The sequence below is a fragment of the Phymastichus coffea genome, unplaced genomic scaffold, assembly GCF_024137745.1.
Source record: "Phymastichus coffea isolate CEN01 unplaced genomic scaffold, Cenicafe_Pcof_1.1 PCOF00034, whole genome shotgun sequence".
NCBI lineage: Eukaryota > Metazoa > Arthropoda > Insecta > Hymenoptera > Eulophidae > Phymastichus > Phymastichus coffea.
The window spans coordinates 1,100,167-1,120,322 of record NW_026706845.1 but is presented as its reverse complement, the minus strand read 5'-3'; the positions used below and the strand labels follow the sequence as shown (position 1 = coordinate 1,120,322).

General features: G+C 34.4%; 1 protein-coding gene across 8 annotated transcripts in view; it reads right to left on the bottom strand.

Moving 5' to 3' along the window:
* The window catches only part of LOC131663385 (probable Na(+)/H(+) antiporter nhx-9), a 1,718,187-nt gene extending 1,705,548 nt beyond the window's left edge, over positions 1-12,639 (bottom strand). For all 8 annotated transcript variants that reach the window (XR_009301845.1, XR_009301846.1, XR_009301847.1 and 5 more), the window contains exons 1-2: positions 11,865-12,639; positions 11,667-11,765 (exon numbers count right to left, since the gene is read on the bottom strand). Coding sequence is in view for 5 of the 8 variants with exons in the window: in XM_058933773.1 (XP_058789756.1) it covers positions 11,667-11,765; positions 11,865-12,321 (556 nt within the window). In the remaining 3 variants the exon portion in view is untranslated. The remainder of the gene's footprint in view (positions 1-11,666; positions 11,766-11,864) is intronic.
* Positions 12,640-20,156: the final 7,517 nt, after the last annotated feature.

Genomic DNA, 20,156 nt, shown 5'->3' with positions numbered 1-20,156 from the left:
AACACCGCCGAGTTTCGACTAACCAGGATTTGGGAGCACGAGAGGAGTAATCTTAACACAGGAATTCTTTGTTCGCCACAGAATTTTTCCCAACGGAGACAGGGGACAAGTGGACGGAGTTATACATTTCATCAACGCGCGGCAAGGTCGGTGCTGTGTTTTTCTCTCTTTCTTTCTCTCTCTCTCTCTCTGTCCGAGGCGTCGATCAAATATTACGTGGCCCGGCAGCTCTGCCGGCTACGAGATCACCCGTTGAATTTGTTCGGGCGCTTTGTGTTCTTTTGCTTTATATTCAAATGTACCTTTCTTTGTATTCTTTCTCCTTGATTAAGTAAACAGCGGTTCGGTGAGCAGTCCTGCAGCCGATCCGCTGCGTATTTACGTTCGTACTTTTGATTGTAACGGCGGTATTGTTTTGTTCTTTTGATATGAATTCTACTATTTGTTCTTTGGATATAAATTCAATTATTTTGTTCTTTTGATATAAATTCAGTTACTTTGTTTTTTGTTGTAATTAAAGTTATTGTGTTATTTCGAACTTTGTTGTAATATTATACCCGAATTATACCCGAAGTCACTCCTGATCCCGTGCTAGGCAATTCGCGTGCGATTAACGTGTTTACGCTCGACGCGTTATTCGGTCGTGGAAACGACTGTTGCTTCCCGAATCCTCGAATAAATAATTTGTACGGGCAGTCGCGAGCCACTTGAGGAAGTACGACTGTAATTTACCGTTACATGTGTATAAACTCTTATCTATCGACGAATTGTGTGAGTGGTCGAATCCCAACAATTTTATGTATACCTGATTACCATGTTTTCTTAGAATTTTTTTAATAAGATAAATATCAGAATATATAGCTTTCTGTAGTTCTTGTTCGTAAAACCCTCTAACAATTGGATTGTCTTTGTAATCTCTTAAATGGTATGTGACCAGTCTTATCTTTGCGATCATTGGAATAGTAAACATATCTGTAGACCAGTTGGGAATATATCCTTTGTCAAAAACGTGTTTGGACTTGCTTATCTGTACTTTGTTGCCTATTCGGAATTTTGGTTTTCGGATGAAAAGACGTTGATCGTAAGAGAATTGTCACAGCACTTACATTTTATTCTCTTTAGTTACGGCTTCAGACATCATGTCTATTGTGAGATGTTTTCGATTATTGTAAGACTCTATTATATCCTATAATTACCGTCTCTTCAACATTTTCGACAAATTGCTTTAAACTTCTCAAAACACATATCCAAGTTAACGTGATCATTGTAAATGTGATTAATATTCAAATATTCACGTCATCTTGTCTTCAACTAAAAATCTTAGTAAACTGTTCGAAAGGTATGTCTGAGTATACGTGATCATTATAATAAATATGTTTAATAATAACGTCATCTAGTCGAAATAAAACTAGTACATTCACATTATCTCAAAATGCTTTGGAATGCGAGCATACGATTGACAAAGGTAAAAGCCTTTATATTATATTTATTTTTATTTATATTTATTTATATTTATATTATATTTAATTTATTATATTTATTTTCATGTAATTATATTATATTACTATTATATTACTTCTTTATGTTTTCCCATACAAAAAAATGTTCTTGCGTTATCTTATTTCTCGGTTGCGATGTCATTGTAAATCCTAATGGAATTTGGTTGTACTTTATCTGGTGAGACAACTGACTGATGTTCACTATATGAAAATATTATACCCCATCTATTAACTCCAATAAATTTCTTAGAAACTGATACTTGGGTTTGTTTAGTGACTTTGAGTAGTCATACACATTTTCAAATCTAAGACCATTTGGATGGGTGATTGACGTTAGTAAACATTTAGTTTTCCCACAATAACTAGATCCATAGAAAACTACTGGTATACTGTCAGGTAGTAGTTCACCATATCTTTTTTATCGTTTTTTCGTCTCCACCATCCTATCAAAATGTATAACTTGAAGCTTAAATGATTGCTCTTTGTAGTCCGTGTTGTTTGCACGTCGCCAATATAACAACGCATGAGACCACTATCTATAAAAAGACAGCTTATATATTTTTAGTTTCATTAAGACCTCATCTCATAAAGAGGTATCATCATTCATCGTCAAAGAAAGACTGTTTGCGGCTTAATAAAGAAGATTATCAATAACTTGTCATTCGAAGATCATTTGCCTGGTTATCAATATTGCGGACCGGAAATTAATTGCAAAAATGACTGACTCGAAGTGATCCTGGAAAAAATCCGGTAGACGCTGCTTGTAACGATCATGATATTGCTTATTCTTAGAATCGAGAGAATATTGACGCGAGAAACGAAACCGATGAAATTCTAACTAAACAGGCTTGGGTTAGAGTGCGACCGGAAGATCGTAGTTTTGGTGAGATTGTTGCGTTTGCAACTATAGTGAAAGTTAAAAATAAGCTTGTTATAGGCGTTAAAATTGCAAAACGAGGAAAGAAAAATGTAAAAATAAAAGTCCATCAAATTCAAAGAAAAAAATTATTATTAACGCTGCTTCGAGAAGTGTTTTTCTTACTAACAGATCACATTTCGTTATTTGTTCGGCTATAAAAGGTACTAAAGAAACTGTGTAGAAGGCTGGAGGTAAAAAACAAATATATCTCGTTTTCTACCTATTCCTAGTAAAGTAGACGCAGTTATTCCTTCTTTAATTCCATTATTTTCTATTTTAAGCGCCACTGGAGCTCTAGCTGGAGGAGCTGCTTCAATAGCAAAAGCCATTAACAGTGATAACTCTGCTCAAAATGAATTGGAAAAGGCTCATAGACACAATAAAACTTTGGAAGCTATTACTAGTAGTAAAAGTCTTTATTTTTTGAAACCGTATTGTGAAGTTATGGTATTCGTTTTAAGCCATATGTAGAAAACGTTTAAATAAAAAAAAGCTTGAAGTAGCTTTACCCAATTGAGCATTGATAGATCAAGAAATAAAAAATTATCCTCGAATGCTAAAAATTGAAAATTTTCAAGTAGTTTTCATGCATAATGCTGTATCAACCGATGAATCGCGATATTAAGAGACAGCTATTGTGAATCTAGAAGATAAAAATAAACTACATACTCCCAAGGTAGTATATAAAAAGAAAGGTAATGAGGTTATATATTTTGATAGTTTAGGTAATCTTCAACAAACTATAGTTTTATTGCTTTATCTCAAAGACAGCAGAATCAAGTATAATCACATTAGATATCCAAATTATAGTATGTATAATTGTAATCATATTTGCCTCAATTTCTTTTGAATAAACTATAAAATCGACGACTAGTATAAAAAACTCTCAGGAACGTCATCAGTAGTCGAAACATATTATTTTCCATCAATCAAACTGTCACCAAACAAAAAATACGTTCTTTATCTAGTTGAGCTATTAAAATTTAAAATTATTTACCGCCAATTGAATCAATACCAAAGAAAAATACGTTCTTGTTCTAGTTGAGCTATTAATATTTTCAATACCAAATATTGACATTGATAATACAGAATTTTACTTCGACGGAAAAGAAGTGATAATATTACCATTCTTACGTCATTTACCTTCCAGTCGCTGTGAAGAATATTGATCATTTTCAAATTCGTATAGTTGATTAAGACAGAAACTTAGTTTTTAATATATCATATACAAATCAAATTTGCTAATACGATTGTCTCTTTTTTTACATAATAATAATAAAGTGTAGCAATCTACCATACCTAGAAAATCGCGTAGTTGAGCTACATTACTCGGCGCAGGATCTTCTTCCAAACTCTCGTACTCTACAATAATCACTCGCTTAACTTTGGCCTTACCCTTTAAATACTTTCCTACAGCCCTGTGTCAGAAAGGAGACGCAGAACCGGCAATTTCTACCTTGCTTTCCTTTCCTACCACAGCTCTATTTGCGTCATCTACAGCGCCTTTGCTCCTTGAACAAAGTACTTTCTCTATCAAAATGGTCCATTTAATCCATTTTAGGTAGAAGTTGTCGAGTGTAAACAAAGAATTAAGAAACGTAAAAATATTCCAATAGACAGATTACTTCCGATAACAAAATATCTTACTGATGATTCGACATACCATTTTGATTCTATCAATGTTCGAATTTTAGACAAAGAGATTAGTAAGAATAAAAAATTAATTTCTGAAGTGATGTTTATTAATACATACAGCAATACCATTAACAGACAAGAGGATACTCAATATTTCAACAATACAATATTGTGAATAATACAACATTGTTTAATTTCTTAAATAGATTTATTGTTACTAGTTATCTAATACCTTATTATCTCATAAGCTATGACTTCATGAAATATTTTCGTATCCTTGTTTTATTGAAAATGAGCTTTGCTAATAATTTCATATATATTAATAAGATTAATTTTTGTTTTGTACTAGTGTTTTTCTTATTATTTCTCAGCTTAACTTATGGCGTGTAACTTCTTGCTTGCATTTTGTATTATGTTGTCTGATTACTATGTATCATATTATGAGTAGTAATTTGACTATATTATTTATTTTATTTACAACAAATTTTTTGTTGACTCATAGCAATTAATAACGTGATCTTGAAAAATTCTTTAGTTGTGTTGGTATGTGTTTCTTTATTATCCGATTTGATACCATTTTATTGTAAAATTGTCAACTAGTTCGTATAACGGATTGATTTATTTTAAATAAAGGACCTGATGAGGGTGAGAGATAAGCTAACGAAACCTTGTCAAGAATAGATTAAGCATACATAGTTTTTATTTATAGTATTTAGGTGTCACTTTCTTATTTCTTTGCTATAGTATTGTTATATATTCATATTATTAGATAAAATTTTTTAGTTTTCGTTTCATTTAGTACATTTATATGAAAGGGTCGTCTAGGCTCACCATAATAAATATATTCTCTATGATTGACGCTCATCTGTTTCATAAAAAGCCTATCCCGATTCTAAAATACTTGTAGCGCTTGAAAACGCAGTAAGTATTTTCGAATCGACTTAGCTTATCTACTTTCTGGTATCTGTTTGTTCAGCATATATGGATCGGTCAATACTAGAATAATATAATTTATCTTATTTACAATATGATGCTTCATTAAGTCCCAAGTAGGTTTAGTGGTCTGAAAATCTAAGAAAGAAGGTTTCTCTATATACCAAATACAGTCATCCGAACCCTTTTTCGGATGACTCTAAGATATACCTTATCATCTCAATAGATTATAATTGATGTTATAATTAGTATGAATGTGAAAGTTGAAACTTCAATCGAAAATTTCATGATGTACAATTCATGATGTACCTTTCTGCTAATAAAGATAGTACATATTTCTGATATATTTTGTTACGGTAAAAAATGTGATGCTATTGATTTTATCGTAAAACTAATCTATAAAGCGATAATAGCGAAAAACAACTAAAAATTCCCCGATTTTCGCTGCTAACTGGATCCAGTCAAATTTTACCATAAAACCAGTATCACTATTGTATTTTACGCGAAATAGTACCTCGAAAACATGCAACACACTTTATAACTAGCACCGTCATGTTATAAGAAATTAACGATTGTATTCTGATCTTTCGATTTCCCGAGTTCTACATGAATGTTGGGTTTTAAATCTCAATTTGTCATGGTATAATGTCCTTAATCGTAAAAATTTAATACATATTTTTTATGTATTTTTTCATGCACAATACGAAGATGCTATTTGTTTCATCATAAACTTAAGTAGTAATGTGCTAAAAGCAAAAACCCGGATTTTCTAGTGGTTCTTATATTTTTTACACTTACACACTTTGTTTAAAAATCTATAAAAATTCAGAGATGTTTTTTAAGTAAAAATACTTAATGTATTTCATCTACAGCTACGCCAATTTTTTTTAGATAATAGAATTAATAAATATTCGGACGGTTTTAAAAATTTTAATTTGTCGAGAAAAATTTTTTAATTTAAGGCTAGAAGAACTCTATAATTTTCTTTTTATGTATTTTTTTCTAGCTCAAAAATTGAACGAGATATTGCAGAAAACCCGAAAATCAGAAAAGTAGGCCTTGTGAGACCCTATATGGGTTTAGAGGTCTAAAAATCTAGAAGAAAAGGCTCCGAACATAATCGCCGAGTCAGTTTGTCAAAATCGTTAGACATTTTTGACTATCTTAACCGGCTAGACCCTTTTGTATAAAACCTATATATAACTTGTACAAGACTTACACTACCGTCCATAAAGATTTGCCATCCCCTTGCTGAAGTCATCAAAACTTTAGAGTTTTATGGCTCAGTTTCTATAAGAGCTAGAAAATCCTGCGGGGTCTCATTTGAAAGGTCTTGCCAGGACCTTTCAAATGTTGTAAAACATGATTGATTTTATTTGTTTTTTGAACAACTTGTGACGTCATAAACAAATTGTTTTTTTTTTTAATTTTTTCACATCAACTTCGACCCCAATTTATTTATATAACGGATTCTACGATGGAAAAACTGTATAAGCCATTCGATAGAGCTTTCAAAAAGCTACAAAATCCATATCCGGAAAATTTTTTTACCTTTATTTTTTATGAGGTATATGGTGTTTTATACAAAAACAAAGATTTTCAAAAAATGGGCTGTATTTTTTTTATTTTCAACTCTAAAGAAAAAACTCTCAGAAGAAAAATGTAGTATTTTGCAAGAGTAGTATTTATCAAATGCGCCACTCAGAATTTAAAAAAAAAAATTTTTTTTTCACGTTTTTTAGAATTGAAATTTTTCTAGAAAAAAAACTGAAATTACATATATTTAATAAAATTAGTAAGTAACTAGTAGTTATAACTGAATGGGCTTACAAACAATGATAACAAGATATGAGGAAATCCACGGAACCTTTGATTTTTGTGTTACTCAAGGATCTGCCGAGGAAAAATTTTTTTTCTATGTCTATCAGACGTATAAACCTCCATTCTAGTGTATAGTTATCCAACTAAATCATTTTTGTAGGTTCAAAAATTATACAGACTTAACTAGAAGAATTCCAAATATAAAATCACTAATAAATCGCACATTTTTAAACGTTACTCTTGATTTTTTTTTCGTTTTCTTCCTATAACTTTTTGAGGGAGCTTCTAGTCGGTCTGAAAATTTAACACAACCTTTTTTTTTATAAAAAACTTCATTATCATTAAAGTTTCATTAGTGTGCCTATCAATCTCTTGCCATGGTATGCCCTCAAAGTAGCGTTACTTGGTTTTGGGCCGCGGACTTTTTTTTTACATTTTCACTTACAACTTTTTGAGGGATGCTAAGGTTGTAATTTGGATTCGACAAGCTATTACTGTATTTAAAAACGAATAAAACTGCGTCTCCAAAATCGATGTGCCATCAATAATGAATAAGTTGTGAATCAAAATGTTTGAAAATATCTCGCGTAACTTTTTGGAAAATTCATGTTTTTTTGGAGGCACAGCTCCAATTTCAAATTTAATTCACTCAAACATCTTGTGATCGCTAAAGTTTTATTCAGGAAGTATACTATCAAAATCCTGTTTCCGTACGTACGTGCCACGTGTGTGTACGTTTGTATACAGTATCGTGATTTGTTATTCTCGAGAACAGTTGCAAGTGAGTGATCGTGTTTGGCACAACGCACAGTTAAACTATGGAAATAAGAAAATGGGTAAGTAGTTATATATTGCATAAATTATGGAATGTGCAATCAATTCGTTTTTTTTTTTTCATAGATAATTCTTGTATAATGCGAAAACAATTTTTACTTTTATTATTTTTTCTGTATTCGACAGACTGTGCTGACAAAACCAGAAAAGCCAAATTGCTTCTAAAAAGACAAAAAATAAGAGAGAAACGAAAGAAAAATTAAAAATCTCTACCAAACGTTGTCTGTTATGTTTATGTTGACGTTAGTTAATAAAATTAATTATTACAGTATTTTGAACGTTTTTTCCAGAAATTTTTTCATAATTTATAGCAATCGAATCAAAGAAAATCGATTCGTATGTTAAAAAAAATTTTTTTTTGATTTTCTGCTATAACTTTTTGAGGGATGGGTAAAAAGGAGTTACGCGGGTATATTCTACATTTGTAGGCTACAAGAAACACGTCTGTATAGGTTTTAGTAGTGTGCCTCTAAAAAAATTTGTCGATTCTACTTTTTCGAAAAATCAACGGTTCCGTGGATTTCCTCATATATTTATTGAACCATAATTTATTACTTACTCAGAATAGATTAACATAATTTGGTTACAATTTTTCTACAAAATTTATTTATTACAACGTTTCAATAATAACATAACAATAATAATTTCATTTTTTATAATACTAATAACGCATGTAATTAATATATTATCACAATCTGAATATAAATTTTAGATGTAAACAAAAACGAAACAATACTGATTATTTAAACGTTTTTTTCATCGAAATGTCCACCTTTGTTTGCTAAAACTACTTTACAAATTCGAGGCATTCGTGCTACAAGTTTCTCTAAAGTTTCTGCACTTATTTTTTTCTACTCATTTTCTAAGATATTCCAAAGATCCTTCTGGGAAGTAGGTCCTACCTTCCTTACAGCTCTATCTAGATCATCCCATAACAGTTCGATAGGGTTAAGATCAGGAGAGTACGGTGGCCATTCCATCACAACTAATTTTTTTTTCTTCTCCAATTAAGCAAGATAACTTTTACATAACTTTGAAGTATACTTCGGGTCGTTATCTTGTTGGAACGTAAATTTGCGACCAATTATTCTTGTTCCGGAAGATACAACATTTTTTTCAAGAATTTTTTTGTAACCTTCTTTTTTCAACTTGCTATCAATTTTAAGAAGGTCACCAACCTTAGAACAACCAAAACAAGCCCATACCATTACTGAGCCGCCACCATGTTTAACCGAAGCACACATATTTTTCTCTAAATGTTTTTGCTTATTTTTTCTCCGCACAAAACATCTGCGTTTACTACCAAAAACCTCGAATTTGCTCTCATCAGACCACAAAACTTTTTTCCAATCATCAATGGTCCAAATTTTATGTTTTCTGGCCCAAGCCAATCGTTTCTTTTTCTTAATCGGTTTTAGTAAAGGCTTTTTAATTGCTATTCGACCGTATAGTCCATTTTCATGAAGTCGTCTCTTTATCGTAGTAACACTAAGTTTAACATCATACGCTTTTTGAGTTTCAACAGCAAGTTCGGGTGCCGTGAGTCTTGGATTATGTGTACTTGTACTACAAATGTATTTATCAGTAGCGCTCGTAGTTTTCCTAGGCCTTCCTGAAATTTTTTTGTATTTGATATTTCCTTGAGTTATGAATTTTTTAATGTTATAATCAACTGTTCTTCTTGGAATATTCAAAATTTTGGAAATTTCATTATTACTTTTATTCACTTTATGCAAGGCTACTATCTCAGATCGCTCTCAATGCTTAAGTTTCTTTTTTTCGTCATTTTGAATGAACAAAACATACATGCATAATTTACTGACTAGATTGGACACATTAATATTTCACTCATTAAAGCTGATAAGAGACTGAATTTCCATACGTATTCTCTGCTATATGTATACATTCATGAAAGTCAAGTAAATCAAACCACGTAAACACTCAGTGATTATCACAGTGATTATCGGTGAGCACAATACTGTAGAAAGTCATTAAAAATGAAAACAATGCAAATTCCTCTGTTACAAACGTCGAATACAATAAATGTATCTTGTTATCATTGTTTGTAAGCCCATTCAGTTATAAATACTAGTTACTTACTAATTTTATTAAATATATGTAATTTCAGTTTTTTTTCTGGAAAAATTTCAATTCTAAAAAACGTGAAAAAAAAATTTTTTTTTTTTAAATTCTGAGTGGCGCATTTGATAAATACTACTCTTGCAAAATACTACATTTTTCTTCTGAGAGTTTTTTCTTTAGAGTTGAAAATAAAAAAAATACAGCCCATTTTTTGAAAATCTTTGTATTTGTATAAAACACCATATACCTCATAAAAAATAAAGGTAAAAAAATTTTCCGGATATGGATTTTGTAGCTTTTTGAAAGCTCTATCGAATGGCTTATACAGTTTTTCCATCGTAGAATCCGTTATATAAATAAATTGGGGTCGAAGTTGATGTGAAAAAATTAAAAAAAAAATAATTTGTTTATAACGTCACAAGTTGTACAAAAAACAAATAAAATCAATTATGTTTTACAACATTTGAAAGGTCCTAGCAAGACCTTTCAAATGAGACCCCGCAGGATTTTTTAGCTCTTATAGAAACTGAGCCATAAAACTCTAAAGTTTTGATGACTTCAGCAAGGGGATGGCAAATCTTTATGGACGGTAGTGTATACTGAATTTGTATGAGTCTTGTACATATTTTGTCGGAATATATATGTACAAAATTTGTATAAATTTTGTACGAATATTACATAAAGTTCATACAAATTTTGTATATGTTTTTGTACAAATTTTGTACTTATATACGATATATTCTTATATAAAATTTATATACTTATTTTCAGCGGGGTATATGTTCTACTCACTTTAGTCTGCGATTCTTTTTGAAGAAGGAAAATAATACTATGTTAGAATAAAAAGAAGACATCTAGCGAATTTCCGGAATATATCATTTAAAAAATTAACAGAATATGTGTAATCAGCGGTACATAGTTAGTTGCACATTTTGATGCCATACTCATAGATGATGAAATACTAATGTGTCTATAAAATGAAAACTTAAAGATACGTAAAATAGAATAAATAGAAACTAAAAATGAGAAAATAAAACCAAATAATTACGTAAGAAAAGGAAGAAAAGAAAAATTTTTTAAGAAAATTTAAGTTTAGAAAGAAGAAACAAATATGTTACCAATTTTACTCGTCTATCGATTCGGTATTAGAGTTCTTTATTGTCACTATTATTTTGATCTAATAAAATTTGCAAAAGTATTATTAAATTTAAAAATTCTGAAAATGTTTAAAACTGTACTATATTTTATGATAGATATCTTGAAAGTATGCCGAAAATTATTATTGATTAGAACTAATTGAAATATTTTTTTTGAGAGCTTACAAGAACACGATTATTGCCTTTTTAAGTCGAAATATAGTACGATGTCACACTCAATATGTATATGGAAAAATGTATGATGAAAAATTTATATCGTTTTATTTTATTCGCTAAAAATAATATGTAATATAATTTATTAAATGAAAAAAAATGACTTCAAAAATAATAGAAACACCATGTGATACATTTTTAATGACGTTTACATAAACAACCACACCATATAAAAGCATAGCACAAAATAATTAATTGTGACGCTGATGATGAAGGTTTTATTATAATTCAAATTAGAAATTTGAATATTAATGGAAAAATTCGGAAAATGTATTGTTTTTGATATTTATATTTCTTTACACAAAAAAACTAACTTTCTTCTATTTCAAATTTTAATTAAGTGAGATTTATTAGTCCGTAATGATATTAATGTAAATGATTATAGTTTTATCTGACAGCTGAGAACACCTTTTTCACAATATAAAAAATACAATGTTATAAATGTAATTGAAATTGTAATGATTTAATGTTATTAATTTAATGAATTGTTAGAGGAAAATTAATAAACTAGTATTAGTGTGAGAATCGTATGCAAAAATTTATACATTAGTTCGGAACGAAATCCAGCCTTACCTATTTTAGCAGCACTTGCAAATAAAATCCAAATTCCAATGATAAATGGGGTTTCTACTCGATGAAATTCGATTGTAAATATTTCATATTCCTTAGGGCCTATAACATTAATATACAATAGTTGAAATTCTGAATGATTAGAATTTGTTATTATTTGGTTTAGGTAATTTTCATAAATATAATTTCTATTCATATTACTTTGAAGTAGGTCATTAGATTTGATGGAAGCTTTTTTTCCCTTGTTCTTTCCGTTTGGGAATATATAATTTCTGTTGACATTTTTGTTGAAAGTATTATAATCATCAGTACTGTTCTTATTATTACCATTTCTATGATTATTATTATTGTTATTATTATTATTATTATTATTGTTATTACTAATAATTTTGCTGTCGTTGTTATGATTATTGTTAAAATTTTTGTTATCAATAATGTCATTTATAACGCTAAATTCACCGTAGTGATGAGACTTAGGATTGATAACAAAATCCAAACTTGTATTTACTTCTTGTAAGTTATTAGTTCCAATAGAATTATGCAGTGTAAAGGTTTCAATGACATAAAATATACATAAAAAATTGAAAAGAAAAGACAATTTAAAAAAACACGATCTATTATTTGTTAAAAATAACTCAATGAAAAATGCAGATCTCATTTTCAGAGCATGCAACTACAATTTGCTGTAATCACAGTTCAAGAGTTCATTTTATTGATTTCAATTCACATTGCTACTATTTCCACGACGTGTAAGTTCATTTTCATAACATACGATTTTTAAATCTAGGTGCTTTTTTCCATTATTTAGTGAATTAAAAAAATTCTTATTGTTCGTTATATAATTTAATTGGAATATTGATCGATATCCACGTCTTATTATATTAATGCTTCTGATGTAACTGGAATTGTTGTTGATTAATATGTGCTGTATTTTACGTTGCAAGTACTATTGTAATCTAAATAAATACAATTTCTATTAAGGTTATATGCACTCTTCTTGTTCTGGCTTAAACCAATGAAATAAAATCTACCTAGATCAATCTCAATTCAAAATATATGTATAAGGCAATGAACTTTTCAAATTAACAAAACAATCACTAAATTTTTAAATACTATGATATTGTGTTGAAAAATGCTTTTTTCAATAATTAAAAATATTTTCGAAAAATCGATAACTACAATTTTTAATTTGCTAAACCAGTCAAAGTAAATAGATATAATTTTATTTTTTGATATGCAGCTATGTATAATCAGTTTATAAAATTTTACAAAGTTTGAATATCAAATTCATTGTAGTATAACAAATAAAACTGAATTCATGAAAGAAGTAACATTCATATATCTATTAGTATATAAGCATTTACTAAAAATATACGTCTTTTATTTTTGGATTGATTACTCAAAAGCAATATTCATAAATTTAAAAGATAAGAACTTTTTTATGTAGTACAAGACTTAATTTGACATTGCTCTTCGATATTCATAGAATAATAATATCCCACATTTTAAAGAAGCTAATACATTTTGATTAAAGTTTCTAATATTTTCTTCATTTGAAGTTTGTAGTTTTTTGGTAATCTGCCATCATCTTTTCTTGAACCGTTTTTAAATGTTTTTGATATTACCTTATTGTTTCTGATATGAAACATCCATACTGATAGTACAATAGTTAAAATTCAAGCCAGCAACCATCCATACGTTTAATAATATAAGTGATGCCTGTAAGTCATAAACTAGAATGTACTATATTACAGTGAGCACAGTTACAGTGAATCAAGAAGAAAATTCATAGCAAAATTAATATTTGCTAAATTTTAAGTTATAAGCTACTTGTAGCTTTTTCAAATATCATCAGTTTCTTTCCCTCCCTCATTCACATTTCAAAAATAGTAAATCTGAAATTCGAGTAGTCTATACTACACTCCCGAATAATACAAAAACGTTTTAAAAACATTTTTCAGAAAACTTCAAAACGTTTGCTCATTTGGGTAAAAAAAAAATCTTTCAAAACGTTTTTAAATGGTTTTTTTAATAAAATGTTAAAAATCTAAATATTGGTACGACGTTTTCAAAACATACATTATGAGTATGTATAATTTAGATGTTCGATAATGCTTGTATGTTTTTATCCTACGGTAGAAAACATTTAAAAATATAACCATTAAAATGAAATTCTAGGTTCGGATAGTATTAGGTTAATTCGAGTACACAAATCCTTGATCGTCTACTGTATTTAGATAAATTAAGTCTTCATCTTAACGTGATCTAATTACTACAGTAAACGTCGGGCTTAATTTTAGCTATTTACAATAAGTTTTTTTTCAATTAAGAGTTTATAACTATTTTGCTAATTACGGGTGCAATTAAGGCTGTACAGTTGTGACAAGAGCAGAGCGTCTTCCGGTTTCTCGTCTGCGTTTCTCCCTCCTCCACTCGGCAAGGCGTGGTGGCCAACGTTGGGTGCATTAAAGTATGCGCCTAACACTTGGCCTTTTTGTTTTAGCGTCAAGGAAGGGCCAGGGCAATTGAGCGCAGAAAAATTGAAGAGCACGGAGAGGGTGAGAAAGAGAGAGAGAGAGAGAGCATTAGGCCTATGCAGGGATAGGCAGGCACGCGACGCGTGATCGATAAGCGACGAGTCGCGTGCCGCCTAACTAATAGGTCAGGAGGGGAGAGGAGCGAACGCCGCTGAGCGGCCTCGAGACGAGCGCTAGAAAAAGGTGCGTGCGCGATTCCAAACGAGTGAGAGTGCAGAGAGTGCAGTTTTTGGGCAGGACGACAGTTGAACTCGCTAGTGACAAGAGTTGTCATCGCCTGCAGCAACGGTTTCTTTTCCTGCGTCGATCGCGGTAACCCTTCGCTAGAGGCCCAGGAAGACAGCTTTACCAGCGACAACCCTCCTTCACTTGATTGGCAGCCCAACGCCCAGAAGCGGTAACCCTTCGCTAGAGGCCCAGGACAACAGCTTCGCCAGCGACAACCCTCCTTCACTTGGTTAGCAGCCCAGCGCCTAGAACGGTCGAGTTTCCATTGTCTTCTTGAGTCTCTCTTTCTCGATAAATTCTCTTTCTCTCTCTGACGGTACCACTGGTAAATGCGTGCGGGTAGGTAGCGAGGCGCTCACGTGCCAGCTATTTTACTACGTACGCTCGTTAGTATATTATGTTAATTTTAGTTTTGTATTGCTTCCGTGCATTGTTGCATTTAGTTTATGTAATTAGAGGACGATGGTTGTAAAGGCGCTCACGTGCCGGACAACTTATTCGGTATAGGTTTGCGTAGTTTTTAAGTAGGCTTGTAAATAGGATAAGTGCGTGATTAGTTGTTTAGTTAGGAGAGACCGCGATACATTTAATCGCGATGATGCTAGGTAGTTTCTTTTGTTTTATTTCTTCGTTAGAGAATCAATAATTTTTAGATTATATATTGTGCGCGTATGTTAGTGTGAATAACTATTAATAATAATAGGTTGTAAGTTTAATTCGATTTTTGTCTTTGTATAATTTATTTATTGACCTTTCCCTCTCTTTTCTCCCTCAACTACCTTGAGCGAAAGTGCCTCACTTACCCCGCAAAAGAATTGGTGACAAGGAGAAAATTTTGTCACATCCCTTGTGAGTCTGGTAATTGAGAGATAAATGAGAGAAATGGTTTGATAATAAATTTTAGAAATAACGGTTAACTGATTTTCTTTGTGAACTAAGGGCAAAGAGTGCGCGTAAAAGAGTTTCGAGTTTTCGGTATTTTGAATTCTTTGTTAGTGGTTGCCAGTGACCTTTCTTAATAGCGGTGTCGGATGACAGCGGTGCGTCATTGAGTCATTTTGACGCTAGATGACTGCGTTCTTTTCTCGCTTTAGTTTTTTTTTCTCTTTTTCTTTATTTTAAGAGTTTTACTAAACTGCCTATTCAAAAATTACGGTAAGTAAATTTTGATAAATTATAATTTCTTTCTATAGGCGTAAGCAAGGCGATTTCTTGCCGGCTTATAGCTTGGAAAGAAATTAGTCAGTAAGGTATCAGGTTACACGGACTGGTCGAGACTTGCTTAGCCCCTATAAGCTCGCGTCGCAGATAATTTACGGATTTTCGTTTTTTTTAGAAATAACAATGTCGCTAGCGTGTAGAGATAAAATAGTCATGCACAGATTATTACGCGATGCGCATGCGAAAAAATTAAAACGTAAAATTGATTTTACAGAACCGGCTGTTCTGTTGGAATTAATGCGCTATCGCGAACTTAGCTTGCACGGTGATTTTGAGGAGTTACAAACCCGGTATTTTCGATATATGCTGTTAAGAGAGCGGCCAGATTTGCAGCCACCGCTGCACTCGGACGATTTTGCGTCAGGCCGAATCCCGGAAAAGCTGTACGACGAACAGCAAAAAACAACGGTAAGCAGCGCGCGGAACGCGAACCTGGGCGATGAATTCGCGGTAGCTGCAACGCCTTTAGCGGCAGAATTATCAAGTGAATAAGAGCAAGCGACACAGGTAAGAGCAGGTGTTGCCGCTCCTTGTGAACAAATTCGACCGCCGGGCGAAAATACAGTCGCGCTCGGTAATAACGACGTGTTACCGATGGCGGCTCGCTCGTCGCCGGACAGCAGGATTGATTGCCGCCTCTGGCCAAGCCGCTCGGCAATCGCGAAGCGCTAAACGTGCCAGCGGTTGCGACTGAGCCATCGGCCCACGCGAACGCACCAAACAATAGAGCAGGTAGTACATTCCCCTATGCCGATTCAAGTAGATCGGCGAGAACGAAATATCACGCGCCTAGAGTAAGTTCATGGGTTGAAGACTGGGAGCGTGACGTACGGATAGCTACTAGAGAGGAAGCGCAAATACCAGCTCCATTAGGTGAAGGTTCGATTATTAGCGAGAAAAGCGTAATTAGCATAAGGCGAGCTAAATAAAAGCAGACGAGACAGGTAGAAAATATTAGCAGAAGCGACACTAGCTCGAGTTTATCGGATACTGATTGTTGCAACACTTATAAAGTTAAATCGCCGCGGAAAACTAAGCAAGTAAAAGCGGAAAGACCAAGCAAAAAGAGTGCTCCTCCAAGATTCAAGTATATAAATGGTATACCTGCGAATGGAGGAAGCGCACTCAATGCCTGGTCTCTCCGTTTTTCCGGTAAAGATAGTACAAACGCACTAAGTTTTCTATCAGGTTTGAGTGATTGCCAGCGCTATTATGGCATCTCGGATGAAGAGATGTTGATAGCAATAGGCACTGCATTCCGCGATAAGGCGCGTCCGTGGTACGACGTTAATCGTGATATGTGGAAAACGCTGAAAGACTTTAAAAAGAGTTTTTCTAGCGAATTCTGTCGGCGATTGAACAGAAAATAACTGTACGGTGAATTGCGTCAAAGGACACAGGGCGAGAACGAGAACATTACGGACTATGTCGTGGCTTTTCAGACGATTTTGCGCCGTTTTGATCCGCCCGTGTCTGTGAGACGCCAGTTAGCTATGATTATAGAGGGTCTACATCCAAGATATAAGCGATATCTTGAAACTAAGACCTTCTCAGATCTAAATAGTTTTAAAGAAGCGGGTATGGTGCTCGAAGGTCGCATGGCCGATTGGAAAAGGTGGCAAAAGCCGCCGACGGCTGATGTAACGCTAATTCCGGAATCCGCATACGCAGAAACGAAGAAGTCACCCGGTAAGCAAAAATCGGTCGAAACTATTGATGGTTTAAACGACGCGATTGACGAAGTCTTAACAGTCGAACCTCATAAAAAGAAAGCGCAGCAGCAAAATAAAAAACTAGGTAAAAAAGGCAAGAAGCAGAACGGTGAAATTGCCGTGGCTATTGCCGATAGGTAACAGACACAGGCAAGAAACCAGCCTGCGAACGAAGCCGCGCCTGCTCGTCAGAGCGCGCAGGCTTCGTTGGTCCCGGCTGCAGGTGTAGCCCCTAGTCTGGTTCCGCAGCAGCGCAATCAGGAAGGTAGCAACTTAAATAGACCATTTACGGGGAATTGCTTCAATTGTAACGCGGTGGGACATAGGAGGGCGCAATACCCGATAGCTCAGGTTAATCCGCGGGTAGTTTGTTATAAGTGCCGACAACCTGGGCATTATGCTAATAACTGCCCAACGCGAAATTCAGAGCCGACATTATATTGCCAGGTTTGTGGGACAATCGGTTACGTGTTTAGAGAATGCCCTACTTGTAATCAGGTGAAGCAGGGAAACCTCAGCGCGGGAGCCATCGACCGCTCGACGACTCCTGCCTAAAATGGATTGAGCGGGCCATTGAGGTAGAGAAAATGCTTTACTTAAAAAGCAAAGGCACTTCAGATAGAGGAAATAGAGTTGAGGTAAAAGAAGAAGATGAAAACAAGGCAAAAACTGATGGTTTTGCGCCTCCTCTTTTAAATAAGGTAATAGGGGAATATCTGAAAGTAAAGGCTAAGGTCAAGTGTGCAGTATTTGTAGAATACGAAGATCCAGAAAAAGGCAGCAAGGAAACAGTAGAATTTAGAAATACGTTTAAGAGCGAGTCTTGTAGCTCGACATGGAAAGATTTTCGGGTGCAGAGTGACGAGAGCATGAGTTTCCCTAGTAAGATCAGTAAAGAATCAAAACAGGTAAATAAATGCGCCTCGTTACACCAAGGTACGGAAACTTTTCAGAAAAGTCGAGAAGTTAATTCACGTAAAATTCTGTCAGATAGGGATATGCGAGATGCAAATAGGTTTGACAGATTTTGTGCGATGTGTAGCTCGCCCGAAAAATGCTTAACGAGGCAAAAAGAATTACCATCGCTACGCATAAACGAGAGGGAGTTAAACCCGGTTATTTTGCCCGCGGAAGGGCAGGCTTCGGATAAAGCCATCGCCTTAGGAAATTGTAAGGATTTGGTTGTCAGTTGTGATGGTAAAGCGAGCTCAGGCGCTGCGCTCCCGTCGGAGCGGACTACGACAAAGGTCGCGGTCGCGCAAAATAAAGATGAGTTCGTTGATCATGTGTCGAGTTGTCGTTCGATCGTCGATTCCGACGCACCTTCCGTTTTGGTGAGGGGAGAGTCTGAGTGTAACTCAGAAAAACCTAATCAAGCGGTAAATGAATCAGATGCAGCGTTAGTCGCAGTAGTAGAGAATAGGTTCTTTATTAAGGTCGACATAGGCGGGGAGGTCTATACAGCGCTGCTAGATTCAGGTGCTCAGGTATCATCAGTTGTGGTACCGAATCTTGGCTTACGTTTCAAGGACCGGTTAAAGCCGCCTACGATTTTTGTACAGGGTATCTCAGGCGAGAAGCCGCAAACGTGGGGCGACTTGAGGTTAAGTATTGAAATTGGCGGTAGGACGGATTAGCTAATTGCAACAGAAGTGTCTACGCTTGAGCATGACTTGATTTTAGGAGCCGACTTTTGGATTACGTGGGATATAAACATTAGTTACGGTAATCGCGCTTGACGGGCAGGTGACCAAGGCGATTGGTATCAGTTAGCAGAAAAAGGAAATAAATCGGTAGACGTTTTTGCGGAATGCGCAGATTTATGCAGTTACGAGGAGGCTCAACGAGAGACAATCTTGGCGCTCGTTCGCCGGATTGTCCCGGAGCCTGGTGAATCTCCGGCGGTTACAAAAGTTATCGAGCACCTCATAGATGTAGATGATGCCCGCGCGATAAAAACGCCGCTGCACCCTATGTCGCTTCCTATATTCACGCAGGAAGAAACCATGCGGCTATGGAAGGCGAAAATAATTAGGCCATCGAACAGTCAGTGAAGTAGTGCGCCGGTAATAGTACGTAAACAAGACGGCGACTATAGGTTTTGCCTTGATTTCAGGCCGGTAAATAAGGTTACGAAAGTGGACGCGTATCCAATGCCTAGCATTGATGCTATTTTGGATAGGTTACGCGGAGCAGTTTACCTGTCAAAAATAGATCTGCGAGCGGCGTTTTGGTAAATTTCGCTTTCAGAGAATAGCAAACAATATACGGCGTTCGCGGTCCCAGGTCTTGGTTTATGGGAGTTTGAGCGAATGCCGTTCGGTTTGGTAAATGCGCCGGCTACTTTCACGCGCCTCATGGACGCATTCTTCGGTCCAGAGTATGAGCCGCACGTTTTCTTGTATCTTGACGATCTGCTAGTAGTTAGCGCAGATTTTAATAGCCACATGATCTGGCTAGAGAAAGTTTTGAAGCGTTTAGTAAGCGTTGGCTTAGAAATCAATTTAGAGAAGTCCGATTTCTTCTGTACCGAGGTAACTTACTTATGGTACCGATTAGATAGTGAGGGTCTGCGTCCGGATGATGACAAGGTGAAGCCGATAGTAGATTATCCTGCGCCGAATAACGTAGCTCAATTACGCCGATTCCTAGGTATGGTAGGGTGGTATACGCGTTTTATCGAACACGAGAGTGAGATAAAGGTCCCGTTGACCAAGCTTATTCGAAAGGACCAGCCATGGGAATGGAAGGAAGAACAGCAAGTTGCATCTGAGAGGTTCAAGCGCGCATTAACA